The 15,940-nt window shown below is 46.4% G+C and overlaps 1 protein-coding gene across 1 annotated transcript in view; it reads left to right on the top strand.

The window, feature by feature from the left end:
* MRPS6 (mitochondrial ribosomal protein S6) overlaps positions 1-15,268 on the top strand; it is a 57,532-nt gene extending 42,264 nt beyond the window's left edge. Inside the window, exons 2-3 of the mRNA XM_075593822.1 lie at positions 8,788-8,927; positions 14,992-15,268. Of these exons, the coding sequence (XP_075449937.1) occupies positions 8,788-8,927; positions 14,992-15,172 (321 nt within the window). The 3' untranslated portion in view covers positions 15,173-15,268. The remainder of the gene's footprint in view (positions 1-8,787; positions 8,928-14,991) is intronic.
* The last annotated feature ends 672 nt before the right edge of the window (positions 15,269-15,940 follow it).

Raw genomic sequence — 15,940 nt, 5'->3', positions numbered from 1 at the left:
ATAGCTGGAGAATGGTGGCTGAAGGAAGAATAGACACATAGTGCCCTAGACACCAAAAGGTAGAAGGTCCTTGCTACAGACGGAGCTGAAAACGCAGCCTGGCCCGATTTACACCGATGTGCGTTTCGCCACCTAGAGGCTTCGTCTGGGGGGACTGAGGGCTGGGGGGGAGACAAATCTTATATAACATCTTTTTTTGGCATGGTTACAAAAGACCATGCATGAGTGTGATCCGTTTGTGGTATAGAAAAGTGTACTAATCTCTACCGGAGAACGACGGCATGGCAGAGAATAACTGATGGTGGGTGAAAATTAGAAGCAACATTAAATGGCAAACCTCTATAGCCTAGAGCAGAGGTTCTCCAACACCAGTCCTCGGGCACCACTTACAGTTCAGGGTTTACGTATGTCCCTGCTTCAGTCAAACTGATTGGGCCACCTGTGATAATGTGAGGGTTTCCTTAAAACCTGGATTTGGTGGTCCTTGAGGACTGTAGTTGAGAATCCAGTAGTGTCGGCTGGAATTCACATACGGATAATAAAAATACTAAATACATGGATAGTGTAAAAAAAAAAAATGGAAGTACGAAAAGTGAATATAAAGTCAAATTGAAAAGCAAACAGGTACCCAGTTAGTCTGGGGGTATGTTAAAGTGAAATAGAGTATTTTATATGTATATTAGATTATTGTAGTTTTAATGTAGTTTAAATATGCTTCTAGTGCCATGTAAAGCACATTAGGATGTATGTATGTATATCAATAGAAAGATTAGCCTCAGAGTCAATATTTATAGATTGCTCTGTTTAGTGGTATACAGCAATGAAGGAAATGTTGATGGAGAAAGTATTCCATCACGGCAAGCTTACCAAGTCAAATACTTCCACACACCTGTATGATGAAGGCCAAACTTACAAAGTTTCTGATCTTTATATAGGGTGGGGCTTCCCAAACTCACTTCTGAAGATCTATTTAAGCACCTGATACTAATTATCCACATAAATTTTTGTTGCTAAAACCAGAATTTCACTTTGTTTTTCACATACCCTGACTCTTAATTACTCATTGTTTGTCTAATTTAGGGGTGCGCAAACTTTTTGCCCTGCGCCTCCCTGCCTGCTCTCCCCCACTGCTCGCGCCCCCCCTTACCTAGTCTGAAGCGTGAAATGATGCGCAGGTTCATGTGACGTCATGTCACCCCGCCGCGTGATTTGATGCCGCGTCACCTAAGCTGACTGAGTCACGGTAAGTCAAGTTACAGAGGCCTCGTGCGGTCCCCCGGCATTTTATTTAAATGCCTTGGGGAAGAGCGCTGGGCCTCTGTAACCGCCGAACCCCCCCACCCCCAAAAAAAAAATCTGCCGCACCCCTGGTCTAATTCATACATTATTTTTATTTAAAAAGACATGGAATTCGTTAATATAAACCCTATTGGGTATTTAAGAAAAGCCTGGTTTTGATTCAAAAAGGTTATCGTGGTTAAACTATGGAATTTCCGTAATAATCCTTGGGGTTCACAAATCTTTCTCACCACTGTATGTTTCCCGCACTAAAGGGGTAGGTTCTAGAGTTTTAAGTATAAGACTATAATTTATTGTGTAGCTTATTGCTACATCATTGTGCAAGAATTAGCACATGTCACAATTATAGCCATGTAAATATAGGGTTTTTTTTTCCCAGTGCCATATGGCAACCAAGAGGTTAAGCTTTTTACTTTACGTATTATTATCCTGCTTTACTCTTGCAACAAGGGTCAGTGTCATACAAAGGTGAGTTTTCTTGGTTTAATATGCAGGCCAGGTAATCAAACAATTAAGGAAATGCATTTAGTTTTTAATGAACCAGCTCGCTCGAACGGCTTTTATTAAATTCACAGTGAGGGGTTGCAGAGTAGCATAGGTTGTATTGTCTGGTCGTCAAGCTTCAAAGCACCTCCTATACATTCCAAAACCAGACTCCAAGGAGTTATTTAGGAGTTAGTAGATCATGAAAGGCTAACGGGAATTAAAAATACTTAATGTACGGTTAAACTCTTTGTGATGTCATGTACTGTATAAAGCGTTCTACACCAATCCTGTGGTGTAGAGGTAGAGAATTGGCACTAGCATATGAAAGGTCTTGGGTTCGATTCCTGCATGTGTATTATATAAAATGTATTCATGTTCAATTCCCACTTTGTGTGTGTCCTTTAGCAATAAAGCATTGATTTTTTTTTGATTTTTTTTTAAAGAGCTGTTTTTAAACCGGGAGCCACGCTCAGACCGCATTATAAGGGGATCTGTGTTGTAGCGGATCGCGCTATAACGGAGTTAAGCTGTGTGTGTAATTAAATATATATATATTATATATATATATATATACAGTGCTCGACAAATAATGATAACCTGTCGCCCGTTGCGAGTGGATTTAGGCAGCTGGCGACCCGTGCTGCAGCTCAATGAATTCCCCTGCTCGTGCCAATTTTTTTTTTTTTTTTTTTTTAAATAAATAAATAAATAATCCCCCTCCCTGATTGGGTTAAAAAAAAGTTTAAAAAAATGGCGGCAAATCCTGTGGTCCCGGCGCGCGTGCACAGGGCAAGCAGAGTGTCCTGCCATTTGCGCTGCCTGTTCCCCCCAGCAACCCAGAATCCCCCGCATCCCTCCCCCCCCCACTCCCCACGTGGGACGGAGGGGGAAGCCCAAACCAAGCCCCGCGCGCAACCCAGCCCCCCCCCCTCCGCTCCCCAAGTGGGACGGAGGGGGAAGCCCAAAACAAGCGCGCGATCCAGCCCCCCCGCATCCTCCGCTCCCCACGTGGGACGGAGGGGGAAGTGCCAACCCAGCTTCCCCCGTGCGCGCCTCCTGAGCCAGTCCGCCTCCTGCCCATGATCTCCCCCTAATCACATGCCCCCGATCCTCGCTTGCTGCCCGGGGGTGTCCGGGGAGCGTGCTGCGGCGTCGGCCGCTTCTGGGGGGGGGGGGGGGGGACACGGGACCTGGGGGGACCTGCTGCTGCTGCTGAGGCCCACGCTGCGCTGTGTGTCCCATGTCTTGGAGAGGGCCCACTGCCGTGCGGAGACCCCACTGCTGCCACGTGTGACCCGGTGAGTGTGTGAGTGACAGACTGAGTGCCTGTGTGTCTGTGAGTGTGTCTGTGAGTGTGCCTGTGTGTCTGTGTCTGTGAGTGTGCCTGTGTGTCTGTGAGTGTGCCTGTGTGTCTGTCAGTGTGCCTGTGTGTCTGTGTGTCTGTCAGTGTGCCTGTGTGTCTGTCAGTGTGCCTGTGTGTCTGTGAGTGTGCCTGTGTGTCTGAGTGTGCCTGTGTGTCTGTGAGTGTGCCTGTCAGTGTGCCTGTGTGTGTGTGTGTCTGTCAGTGTGCCTGTGTGTCTGTGAGTGTGCCTGTGTGTCTGTGAGTGTGCCTGTGTGTCTGTCAGTGTGCCTGTGTGTCTGTGAGTGTGCCTGTGTGTCTGTGAGTGTGCCTGTGTGTCTGTCAGTGTGCCTGTGTGTCTGTGAGTGTGCCTGTGTGTCTGTCAGTGTGCCTGTGTGTCTGTGAGTGTGCCTGTCAGTGTGCCTGTGTGTGTGTGTGTCTGTGAGTGTGCCTGTGTGCCTGTGTGTCTGTGAGTGTGCCTGTGTGTCTGTCAGTGTGCCTGTGTGTCTGTGAGTGTGCCTGTGTGTCTGTGAGTGTGCCTGTGAGTGTGCCTGTGTGTCTGTGAGTGTGCCTGTGTGTCTGTGAGTGTGCCTGTCAGTGTGCCTGTGTGTGTGTGTCTGTCAGTGTGCCTGTGTGTCTGTGAGTGTGCCTGTGTGTCTGTGAGTGTGCCTGTCAGTGTGCCTGTGTGTGTGTGTCTGTGTGTCTGTGAGTGTGCCTGTCAGTGTGCCTGTGTGTGTGTGTGTCTGTCAGTGTGCCTGTGTGCCTGTGAGTGTGCCTGTCAGTGTGCCTGTGTGTGTGTGTGTGTCTGTGAGTGTGCCTGTGTGTCTGTGAGTGTGCCTGTGTGCCTGTGTGTCTGTCAGTGTGCCTGTGTGTCTGTCAGTGTGCCTGTGTGTCTGTCAGTGTGCCTGTGTGTCTGTCAGTGTGCCTGTGTGTCTGTGAGTGTGCCTGTGTGTCTGTGAGTGTGCCTGTGTGTCTGTGAGTGTGCCTGTGTGTCTGTGAGTGTGCCTGTGTGTCTGTGTGTCTGTGAGTGTGCCTGTGTGTCTGTCAGTGTGCCTGTGTGTCTGTCAGTGTGCCTGTGTGTGTGCCTGTCTGTGTGTGTGTGCCTGTCTGTGTGTGTGTGTGTGTGAGTGAGCACTCAAACCTACCCGTAGCCCCTCAAACCTCCCTCCCAAGTAAATTAAGGAGAGGTGCCTGTGCTTTAAAAGGACCACACCTGAGATCCCATGGAACTGGAATTGTGTACTTGTGTCAGACCCAACAGAATTAAAACCTACAACCTCGGTTACTCTGGGCATTAGCTTTAGCAGTGTGAGCGAAACCAGCTGATGGCCAGCACCTCGTCTTCCTCCCCCTCTCCCCAAATGAACTTTCGGATTTGTGCAATCAGTTGGTCGGAATTTTACTCAACGCCGCTTTTTTGAGACACATCCGTGGCTCAAAGGAACTGGCTAATCCGCGACAAATTCTGATTTAGACGGAAAATTCACTCCTTTCTAGTGGCGAATGCTCATTTATTGAGCAAGACATCTGGATGACCAGTTGTTGTTGACCCACTCACGCACACACTCCTATGCACATGGCCAAGCCTGTATATGACAGTAGATCTTTACATCCCAAACACCGTAACAGAAGGCAGAATTGCTCGTGGGGTAACTGTAAAAGGGTGAGCATGGTAAAGTTTTCTTTTTTCATTGTGTTTTGAAAGGTCTGATACATCAGATGCAGACACAGCTGTGCAATGACTTGAGGATCCTTTATTAAATCCTTGAGTGCCAGAATTGTACTGAGGTGCTAGGTAAACATTGTAATACAATCACATTCGCAGCTTGGGAAGATTAGTTTAGAATGTTTTAACACTTTTCCTTTTTTTTTCCTAGACCGGTAAAATGGAAAAGTTGGTGGTTTAACCGTTTCGATGCCTTGCAGTGCATTTCTGGTTTTATCGGCAGCAAAGGGCTTAAATTAAAGTCAAAAGTAGTTGGCTGTATTAGACATTTGTAAATCGCACAGATTCACAATGTTCTACTCGTGTGATTTCTATAGCAACAGCCACTTCAGGGATGGAAGTGAAAGGTTCTGATCTTGTGCAGTGGTTAATGATTCACATGGAATATTCCCTTGGAATGCTATCCTTATTCCTATTGTTTCAGATTGCATTGAGTGTCCGTCCGGTAGTCTGCGTTGGTTGGCAAAAGCTGAAAACTTGAGGGATTTTGTTACATGAAAATCAGGCTGGTAGTTTGAGTACCGAGGCTTAGATTTACTGAAGCTAGTAGTATTTAATGTCATTTTTAATCTTTACATTTCCTAAAAATTGGAGCAAAGAATTGTAATTGACAAAGATTTAAGTAAAATGCATGATATAGGTGTAAACAGAAGGGGGGATTTTAAAAAAAATTTTTTAATCCATACAGTTTTACAAAAAGAAACTAAGTTTAGAAATTAACACCCAGAATATATATTATAATTATTATTATTTTCAATAAAAAAAGAAAAGTAAAAGTAGTAGGTCATTTTAGTCCTTGACTCTTGAAACAAAAGTGTTGTGTAAAAAGCAACAATCACAGCTACAATTTTTTGGAAAAAATATTACCTGAACTGGGAGGGGTCCTTCTCGGTTTATTGGTTTGTCCCGCAGACATTCAGGGACCCCCTCGATTGTGGGATTTCTGGGGTGGGTCAGGGGTCCAGCAGGCACAGTAGGAAAACAATCTGGCCGCTGTAGAGTGAAACGCTCGTTGTGCGACGATATTACATCAGGAGTGCGAGCGGGCATTCAGGCACATAAACAGTTAATGTCTTCCTTTTACTGTGAAATACTACCTAAGCTTTCTGCTCGCCATCACAAATATAAAATCAGTTGAAAAAGAATAATTATTCAGAAAACACACTAAATCCCTTATTCTATCAACTGGAAATCTCCATTGGAGTCCGTGGGACTTTCCGTGTGATGGGTGAGCTTCCAGAATAATGGCTTAACTATTTTATTGTCAGGGAAACCTGCAATTCATTACCTGTTAGCAAATAGATTAAACCAAATAGCTTTGGGCATACTTGGTGAGCAAAGTCAGGTCTGTCTTCAACATAACCAGAAAGTGGGCCTCCAAGTATATTGGGTGCTGTATTTGGGATGGGGAAACAGCCAGCCCTATAGACAAGCCCATGGAGATTGCTGTGTGGCTCAGAGTACTCCAGAATACTCATTATTGTACATGCAGTGTTGAGTATCTCTTTATTCAGAACATTCCGTAATCGTAATATCGAAGTCTTCTTTGGAATAGGTTATTTAGATGGGGTTTTTTAGAAACATGATTGGGAATGTAAATGACTTGACAGAACGCCTTATTTTAGGGTAGCTACTTGGTTTGCCTTATCAGCATGTCTTGATGTAGTCTTCCCCTTGCTCGGGAATATTTAAACTCCCATGCATATGATGAGTTAATAGAGCATGTTTAAAGAGTAAACTGCAGTAGCTCTGTAACTTCAGGAATATGGGTGGAAGTCACCTTCACCTTTTAAAGCAGAAATTACCATTATCTGTTTTTTTCAGTCTCTATACCATTGACATGGAAGCTTCTAAATAAATCCATATTTTCCCAGAAAATTAGTTGGGCCCCCGTTTGTGGCTGGTAAAAGTGCTGTGCTCCGAGGCATGAGTACCACTTAGTGACATAAATCGGAGCTGAAGTGTAGATTAAAGTAAGGCGTGAAAGTTCTCACTCCGAAATAAGGAGGGAGACATGAAGCGGTTCTTGCGGGAATGGCAATGATTCCCGATTTTTAAATGAACGGTGCAGGCGGCAACAGTGAATTATTTGGAGCATTCCTTATTCTTTTAAAAAAATTAGGAGACAGTAAATATAAAATACCACTCGTGGTAGAGTTGCATGTCAGACAGGTCTGCAATCCTGTTTTTCCCCATTATTGCTTAGCAAACGGCTTCCATTGCAGCCAGGGATTCTGGGTAATGAAATGCAAATGAGCACCACAGTGTGTCACTCTTTACTAGGTGACTAATTTGCTAGTAAATCTGCCTTGTGTAAAAGAAAAAGAATAAGGAAACTAAAGTTATCAACAAAGTAAGCGGCACGGTGGACTGGATACTGTATTATTTTGTAGATGCATAATCATGACACCCCTACTTTGTGTTTAGCAGAACTTGGTAAGTGACTGTGTAATTCCTTTGACCGGTTAAATGTCAGTCATGGGTGGTGGGGAGGGTGGAAATACCTCTACAAAGTGTAAGATACATCAGGAATTCATGGCTGGTATTTGCAGTGTACAATTTGAGTAATAGTTGACTTTTTTAATGCACCAAGGGAAATGATTTTCTTAGTTGCTCGACCAATCCCCCAACGAGCCACTTTCACGTTGTCCTTTGCCCAATACCTCAGATGACATCCCTTCTCTTTAGAAGTATGTCCCATGCAAGCCTGTCATATTCCCTCTGATTTTGTAGTAGCTGAAGGCGTTCCATCAACTATTCATGAATTGCATCAATAGCCTGATGGGCTTAAATGGAGACTCTTTGAAGTCAGGATACTTGTTTAAAAATGTCATCTTGTGGTCAAGAGTCATTAGACCTAAATAGCTGCGTGTAATGATCATCTGACCGCTTAGTAATAACCATTCCTTTATTTTCGTCTCAAAAAGGCCATTCTTTTAAAGCATTAGGGCTAAACCATAACTAACAAAGATACTGGGTCTCAATTATATTTCTCAGGGAAACAGATGACGATGTGATGCAGCTGCTTTCACTAATGGTCATATTTTGGCATTTCGCCTAACCAAATCAAATCGGATTCAAAACTCAACGAACAATTGCCATTGGTTATGGTGTGTAATTAATTGCCCTAGTCACTAAAGAGTAAGTGTATGCATCTGAGGTGTTTTAAAGGGGATGTCCAACCTAGCTGGTCAAAAACAAATGACCATAATGTGCTCTTTGAGTGCTTAAATTACCCCTAAAGTAAATGTTTGCATTTATTTGTATCTTGTGAAAATGATTGTGCTGATATTCTTCATGAATTAAGTTGAAGTAGCTGTGTTAGTCCAGTTGTAGTAGTGCAAGATAAATGAGTACTTCAGTATTAGATGATACCAAATACCTAAGCAGTCGCCCTCCCATTGGGGCTGGATGCTGGGTTCTCCACACTCTCCACATTCCTCACGGTCCATTTCATCCATTTATTGCCCTCGTTCTGATTCTACTTCATCTGCATTAGATTGTTATCTTGGTTTTTACATCGGTGTTAAACTCAAACTTTTGGAGATCCGTATTGCTTGACCCGAGGATGGGACAAAGTAAGACTTTCTTGGATATACAAATATTTACCAATCTCCCTGAACATATAGACTTGATAAAGAGCTTCACTTTTTGCCCCAAATGTCGAGTCTCTAAGGCAGGGGTGGCCAACTCCAGTCCTCAAGAGATAACAACAGGTCAGGTTTTCACAATATCCCTGCTTCAGCACAGGTGGCTCAATCAGTGTCTCAGTCGACGACTGGAGAAAAAGTAAGGGGAGAGGTGAGGGCAGGGGGGTGCAGAAGAAAAAGTTTGCGCGCCCCTGGAATATATAATGCATGACTTGACACAAACATTGTATATGTCCAACGCATTTCACTGTTCCAAACCCTATGTTCTCCTGTTTTCCTCTTTGTAGCCCGAGACGGTTGCCACACTGAAGCGCACCATCGAGGCTCTCATGGAGCGGGGAGCAGTTGTACGAAACCTGGAAAGCTTGGGAGAAAAGCAACTTCCGTACAAAATCTCCAAGCACAATCTGCGTCACACTCGAGGAGGGTATGTTTTCTCAAAAATAGGCGGATTTTGGTGTTCATCTTCATCAGGCGCTTGTTTTGATACTGTTTAGATACAGGTGGTCGTCGCTTACCGACGTGCCGGTTTCCGACGGATGCGTTATTCGACGCCACACAATGCAGTCCGCCGGACACGCATATCCGACGGTCACTGCCGCAGATTAACATTGGACCCACAATCCGAAGGTCTGTTAACTGACGGCGGTTTGCGGGACGCATTCCATCGGATAAGCGCAGACCACCTGTACTGTCAAAGCCACAGGCTGTTCTATATGTTGTAACCACAACATCAACCATTTTCATTGCCAAGAGAATATCTTTTTTGTGTATGTATTTTACAAATGCAATTTCACAGAGGTAACAAAAAAGATGCACTATGCTTGCAAATAATGCATTTATTAAAATAATTGGCAAAAGTAAGCTTGAGGTTCGTCCACACTGGAAAGGACACGGGAGCAGGAGAACCTTCATGGTGGCTCAATCACGGTCCTGCATCCCAAAGTCACACCCCACAAGGCCTTGCATAGTGCCATGCAAAGCGCAACTTTGGAAAGCAGGGCTTTGACAGTCATTGACACCATCACGGCTGCTTTGCGCCCCCTCTTTCCTCCCCCTCCCCCCCCCCAGTCTTTCCAGCTCTTGTCACCACTCGTTGCCCATTCCACTTGGGCGAGTGAATTTTTCCTGGCCTGGAAATTCTGTTTCTTGCATTCCATCGTTAAGAAACAAAATGATGAGCTCTTATGTGAGGACAAGTCCGTTATTGTTGTGCTACTGGGAAGCCTAAAACATTAAAAAAAAAATTGGTTTTAAACAAATTTGTTGTAATGTCTGATTTAAAAAAAATAACGTATTAAACACAGGGTTAAAAGATAATATATAGTACAGCAGGGAATTCTCCTTTAAACACCCCCCCAAAAAATCTTTGAAAAACACATGTACGGTGATTGTCCGAGCACAGTTTGTCCAGGCCTGAATGTTTTAATAAGCACATTTTTATCCCTTCAAAACGTGACCCGTGGGCTGTTGTTGGTTCTTAAATTCTTGTAGAACGTTAGGAAGTAAGTGCAGTGTCTCAGTTGGTGTTCTGAATTGTTACTAGGTAACAGGTGATGCATATAAACAGGCTGATCACAAGCCTTCTTTACAGGGGGGAAAATATGCAAGTGGTACCCATTCCCCGGGCTTGACAAACTAGCCAAAAAGCTACTCGCCCAACCAAAAAAGCTACTCGCCACCTAGCCTCGCCTCAACTTAAGAAAAAAATGAATACATTCCTAATAAGAACTAACAACATTTGTTTTTGACATAACCATTTATTTATTGTATTACATTTATACTTTACTACAATTACTCCTTGTTACATAGTAGATGAGGTTGGAAAAAGACATACGTCCATCAGTTTAACCTATGCCAAATTTAGACGACAGATACCGTACCCTCTATCCCTACTTACCGTATATTAATCCAGAGGAAGGCAAACAAGAAACCCCAGTGACATATCCAACGATATCTCATAAAGGGACAATAAATTCCTTCCTGACTCCAAGAATTGGCAATTAGATTACTCCCAGGATCAACATCCTTCCCGTGTTGTAAATTCACACAGATCATTAGATGGTGTCAGATGTGCTGAATGATAAAGAGAGATCCCCTTGCTGTTATTTTCAGTGCTGGATGAAAAGCAGTCAAATAATCAACAAACAATGTGCCCCTTTAGGGCATGCAGGAATATGTGTCTCATTCACAGCATCAGTCACAGCATCTAGGCTAATGACTGCAATGCTAGCAGACTACAATACATGCCATCAGCGCCACATCCACTTAGATTTAAAAAAAGAAGTGTTTGGACTTCACAGGATTTGAGTCCACTTCTAATGACTGGGGCTATTTCAGTGCTTCCTTGGACCAAAGTGTACTACTGTCAGTGATATGTTTAAGGAGTTAAACCTGAGGGATTGATGTCCAAATCCAATACCTATGTTACTTTGTAAACATGATGCGCTGAGACTGGGAAGGACTTTGGTTTCTTCCGGCTCCTCTCCTTTGTCGGATGTTGGAGCTCCCTTTTAATCACCCCCTCTTTGCTTTATTGGCTCTCCGATAAGAACAGGGTTGAGGAAAAAGTTGACGGACAAAACACTTGCCATTTTTGAGGCCCTCGAAGGAAAATAAATTCGGACTTTTTATTAAAATGTTTTTTAAAGAAATAAAAAGTGGGCACTTTTAAGCATTCATTTAAGGGAGACCGTTACATTGGTAAATTGGGGGGGGGGGGAATAGTTCTTTAGGGGATTGCTGCATTAACCTATATAGGTCCTATAAGGTCCTATTAAATACACTTCGAAACTATCTTCCCTGTGCTTGGGAAGTGTTAGGCTCCATTTGATTGAACTGAACTCCTCCCTAGCAGCGGGCAGATGCATTTTCAACATGTTGAATAGAGAGGCCAGGCTACCAAGAACTAAGTTACCAAAGTGTTACAGTATCATACAGTGCAGAATTTTCAGGTAGACTGACATGTTCACTTAGAATTCTGCATTATTACTGCAGGACAAATGAATGTGCACTTTATAGGGTATCTTTACTGACACCCAATGTAGGTATGGGTACAAAAGAATTCTGCATCACTCGGCGATGGGAATCCATCTATTGGAAGCATCTATGAGACATGTAATGGAATTTTACAGCTTTGCAAAAATCCGTATACTACAACAGTCCACACAAATGTGGATTAATCACCTAGAGGCTCTTGAATCTGTAGCAGGAACTTTTTTTAACATACACAGCTTCCCCGGGTTGACAGCAATTAAAAAAAAAATAACAGCAGTATGTATGTACTGTATGTATGCAATTCAGGAGATGTACCCACTGATACAGTATAGAGATAGAGATCTATAGAGATAGAGATCTATAGAGAGAGATCTATAGATCTATATATTTTAGTGGGTACATCTCCTGAATTGCAATGATCTGCACAGGAGGAGAGTGGGACATAAATACAGGGCAGCTGTACATTTTTCCCACCCCTCCTCCTCCTGCTATCGGTAAAGTGGAAATTTCCACTGCCTTTGTGTGTTAGAACGCAGTCAGCAGTAAGGGAGGCTTTGGGTAAAATAAGGTATTTCAGTTGCACATTATAACCTTGGCTGAGATTTGTTCCTTTTAGAACGTGAATAACATTTCAATGCTACAATTCGGTTCAGTTTCTCGCAGCCAATAAAAACAAATGCAAGATAAAGATAATGCCTTCTAGTAACTGATGTTAGAAGAGAATTGCCAGCTTCCTAGGGCCACTATAGTCTCCGCTTCAGGGAAGTGTTTAACACCTACCTGTGCTATCACCTCCTCTCACATGTACAGGGACATTTTGGGGTGGAGAGGGAGAAAACATCATAGGGGGCAGAGTGACACTAGGGGGAGGGCAGCGGGCGACACGAGAGCAGAGAGCGACACGAGGGATAGGTGGGGGAGGGCAGAGAGCGACACATGGGGCAGGGCAGAGAGCGACACGTGGGGGAGGGCAGAGAGCGACATGTGGGGGAGGGCAGAGCGACACGTGGGGGAGGGCAGAGAGAGACACGAGGGGGAGGGCAGAGAGAGACACGAGGGGGAGGGCAGAGAGTGACACGTGGGGGAGGGCAGAGAGGGACACGAGGGGGAGGGCAGAGAGGGACACGAGGGGGAGGGCAGAGAGGGACACGAGGGGGAGGGCAGAGAGCGACACGTGGGGGAGGGCAGAAGGCGATGCGAGGGCGGAGGGCGACGCGAGGGGGAGGGCAGAGGGCGACGCGAGGGGGAGGGCAGAGAGAGACACGAGGGGGAGGGCAGAGAGACGCGAGGGGGAGGTCAGAAAGAGACGCGAGGGAGAGGGCGGAGAGAGACGTGAGGGGGAGGGCAGAGAGAGACGCGAGGGGGAGGGCGGAGAGAGACGCGAGGGGGAGGTCAGAGAGAGACGCGAGGGGGAAGGCAGAGAGAGACGCGAGGGGGAGGGCAGAGAGAGACGCGAGGGGGAGGACAGAGAGAGACGCGAGGGGGAGGTGGGTGAGGGCAGAGAGACATGGGGGAGGGCAGAGAGAGACACGTGAGGGAGGGCAGAGAGAGACACGTGGGGGAGGGCAGAGAGAGACACGTGGGGGAGGGCAGAGAGAGACACGTGGGGGAGGGCAGAGAGAGACACGTGGGGGAGGGCAGAGAGAGACACGTGGGGGAGGGCAGAGAGAGACACGTGGGGGAGGGCAGAGAGAGACACGTGGGGAGGGCAGAGAGCGACACGTGGGGAGGGAGGGCAGAGAGCGACATGAGGTGGGGGAGGGCAGAGAGCAACACGAGGTGGGGGAGGGCAGAGAGTGACTCGAGGTGGGGGTGGAGGAGGGCAGAGAGAGCCGCGAGGGGGAGGGCAGAGAGAGACGCGAGGGGGAGGGCAGAGAGAGACGCGAGGGGGAGGTGGGGAGGGCAGAGAGAGACGCGAGGGGGAGGTGGGCGAGGGCAGAGAGACGTGAGGGAGGGCAGAGAGAGACACGTGGGGGAGGGCAGAGAGAGACACGTGGGGGAGGGCAGAGAGAGACGCGAGGGGGCGGTGGGCGAGGGCAGAGAGACGTAGGGGAGGGCAGAGAGAGACACGTGGGGGAGGGCAGAGAGAGACACGTGGGGAGGGAGGGCAGAGAGCGACACGAGGTGGGGGAGAGCAGAGAGCGACACGAGGTGGGGGAGGGCAGAGAGTGACTCGAGGTGGGGGTGGAGGAGGGCAGAGAGAGACACGAGGGGGAGGGCAGAGAGACGCGAGGTCAGAGAGAGACGCGAGGGGGAGGGCAGAGAGAGACGCGAGGGGGAGGGCAGAGAGAGACGCGAGGGGGAGGGCAGAGAGAGACGCGAGGGGGAGGGCAGAGAGAGACGCGAGGGGGAGGGCAGAGAGAGACGCGAGGGGGAGGGCAGAGAGAGACGCGAGGGGGAGGGCAGAGAGAGACGCGAGGGGGAGGGCAGAGAGAGACGCGAGGGGGAGGGCAGAGAGAGACGCGAGGGGGAGGGCAGAGAGAGACGCGAGGTCGAGGGCAGAGAGAGACGCGAGGGGGAGGCAGAGAGAGACGCGAGGGGGAGGCAGAGAGCGACACGAGGGGGAGGGCAGAGAGCGACACGAGGTGGAGGTGGGGGAGGGCAGAGGGCGACACGAGGTGGGGGAGGGCAGAGGGCGACACGAGGTGGGGGAGGGCAGAGGGCGACACGAGGTGGGGGAGGGCAGAGGGCGACACGAGGTGGGGGAGGGCAGAGGGCGACACGAGGAGGTGGGGGAGGGCAGAGTGTGGCACACGGTGGGGGAGAGCAGGGAGCGACACGAGGAGGAGGGCAGAGTGTGACATGAGGAGGTGGTGTGGAGGGCAGAGTGACACGTGGTGGAGGACAGTGCCCTGTGGGGGTATGTACCTTGGCTCTCACTTCTGGTGCACAGGGAGGGCAGGGACGTTGCAGCAGTGAGTAGAAGCATCTCCCTGCACCTTCTTAGGAACTGCTTCAAGCTGGTGCGCTCATTAATACTGTCCCGCTCCACTCCTTGCCCACTGTTGAGCACAGGATGGGGACACTATTTTCGAGGTGGGCCACTCCCTGCTATGTGTATACACACTGAAGTACATGTAAAGTAATTTAACCTGGGGTCATTATATAATGGGTGGGGGGGGGGGGGCACTGTTTAACATTGCAGGTAGTGAGGGGGTTAATGGGTGACTCCAAGATACTCATTTCAGTTTAGATTTTCCATGTTGCATGTTTTCCATGTGGACTTCAAAGAGGCTGATCAAAGAAAGTGTTTTATCCTGAGCCTCTCCGATTGGGTTCAAAAAAGTCCAGTGCTGTCGCCAAGTAAGAGAGGCTAAGCATCCATCTAATTTTTCAAAATAATAAAAGGCACAGCCTAAAAATCAGTAAGCAGCAAAAAAGAGGTGAAATCAGACATCCAATTACATAGTATGGGAAGATATATTCCTAAAGCTGTAAAGGTTGAATAATATTGGTAAAAGTGTCTCTAAAGATGACTATTTTCCATTTTTTAGGTACTTTCTGGTAGACTTTCATGCACCTCCTACCATCGTCCCAATTATGTTGGAACACTTATCTCGGGATATTGATGTCATCAGACCTACATTCCTGAAACAAGTGCTAAAGACGTATGACGAGTGTCCTGGAATGCTCCCAGCGAACAACGAGGCAAAATTCAGTAGCAGGAAAAAATGAAATGCTGTACTGTGCAGATGTAGCAACATTTCCCCGACATAGGGCATGTGATTTTTTTTTTGGTATATTTAATAAAAGACAAGATCTGTATTAAAATGTGTGATGCGCGTGTGATTTTTCACAAATTATTGTAACTGATATCATGTGCTTACAAGTTGGTGCCTGTCCATAAATCATACTGCTAGAGACCAATGGTACACCCTTATTTTATTATATCTGCTTTGGCTGCAGGTAGAATGAGTCCAGACACTTCAGGAATGGACCAACTTGATAAACAACGGACATAACCATAGATAATTGTTGGTGCTTTTAGCCTACTGTACACTCAAACTAAAGTATAAAGACACTACTGATGCTTTGCTTAAAAACAACAGATTATTGTGTGATGTCCTTTCTCCGGTATGTCTTCAAGTAGACCTTGCCCAAAACCTTTATGAAGCACATGGCACAATCCTATTTTCTCTACCAAAACCGGATGAAGCACATGCAGATGTAGCATGCCTTGTTGTTTTCGGCACCGGGGCAAGCTGTGGGACCAGTGGTCGGAGATATTACAGAGACGAGAAACTACTTTTTAAATGTTTAAAACGCATCAAAGAATGTTGGGCTTCGAGCAATATGAGGCCGACAGACATAGCACACTATTTGCAATGTAATTAAAATAATCGTTTTGAAATCAAATTATTTTAAGAAGGAAGGAATAACCCAAAATATAATATATTGGTAAGGAGCAACACTTCAAACTATCATTTTAACTGTTTTTTTAAA

Source organism: Ascaphus truei, chromosome 3, assembly GCF_040206685.1.
Source record: "Ascaphus truei isolate aAscTru1 chromosome 3, aAscTru1.hap1, whole genome shotgun sequence".
NCBI classification, from domain to species: Eukaryota; Metazoa; Chordata; class Amphibia; order Anura; family Ascaphidae; genus Ascaphus; species Ascaphus truei.
The sequence above is the reverse complement of the archived record's forward strand: the minus strand, read 5'-3'. Positions and strand labels throughout refer to the sequence as shown.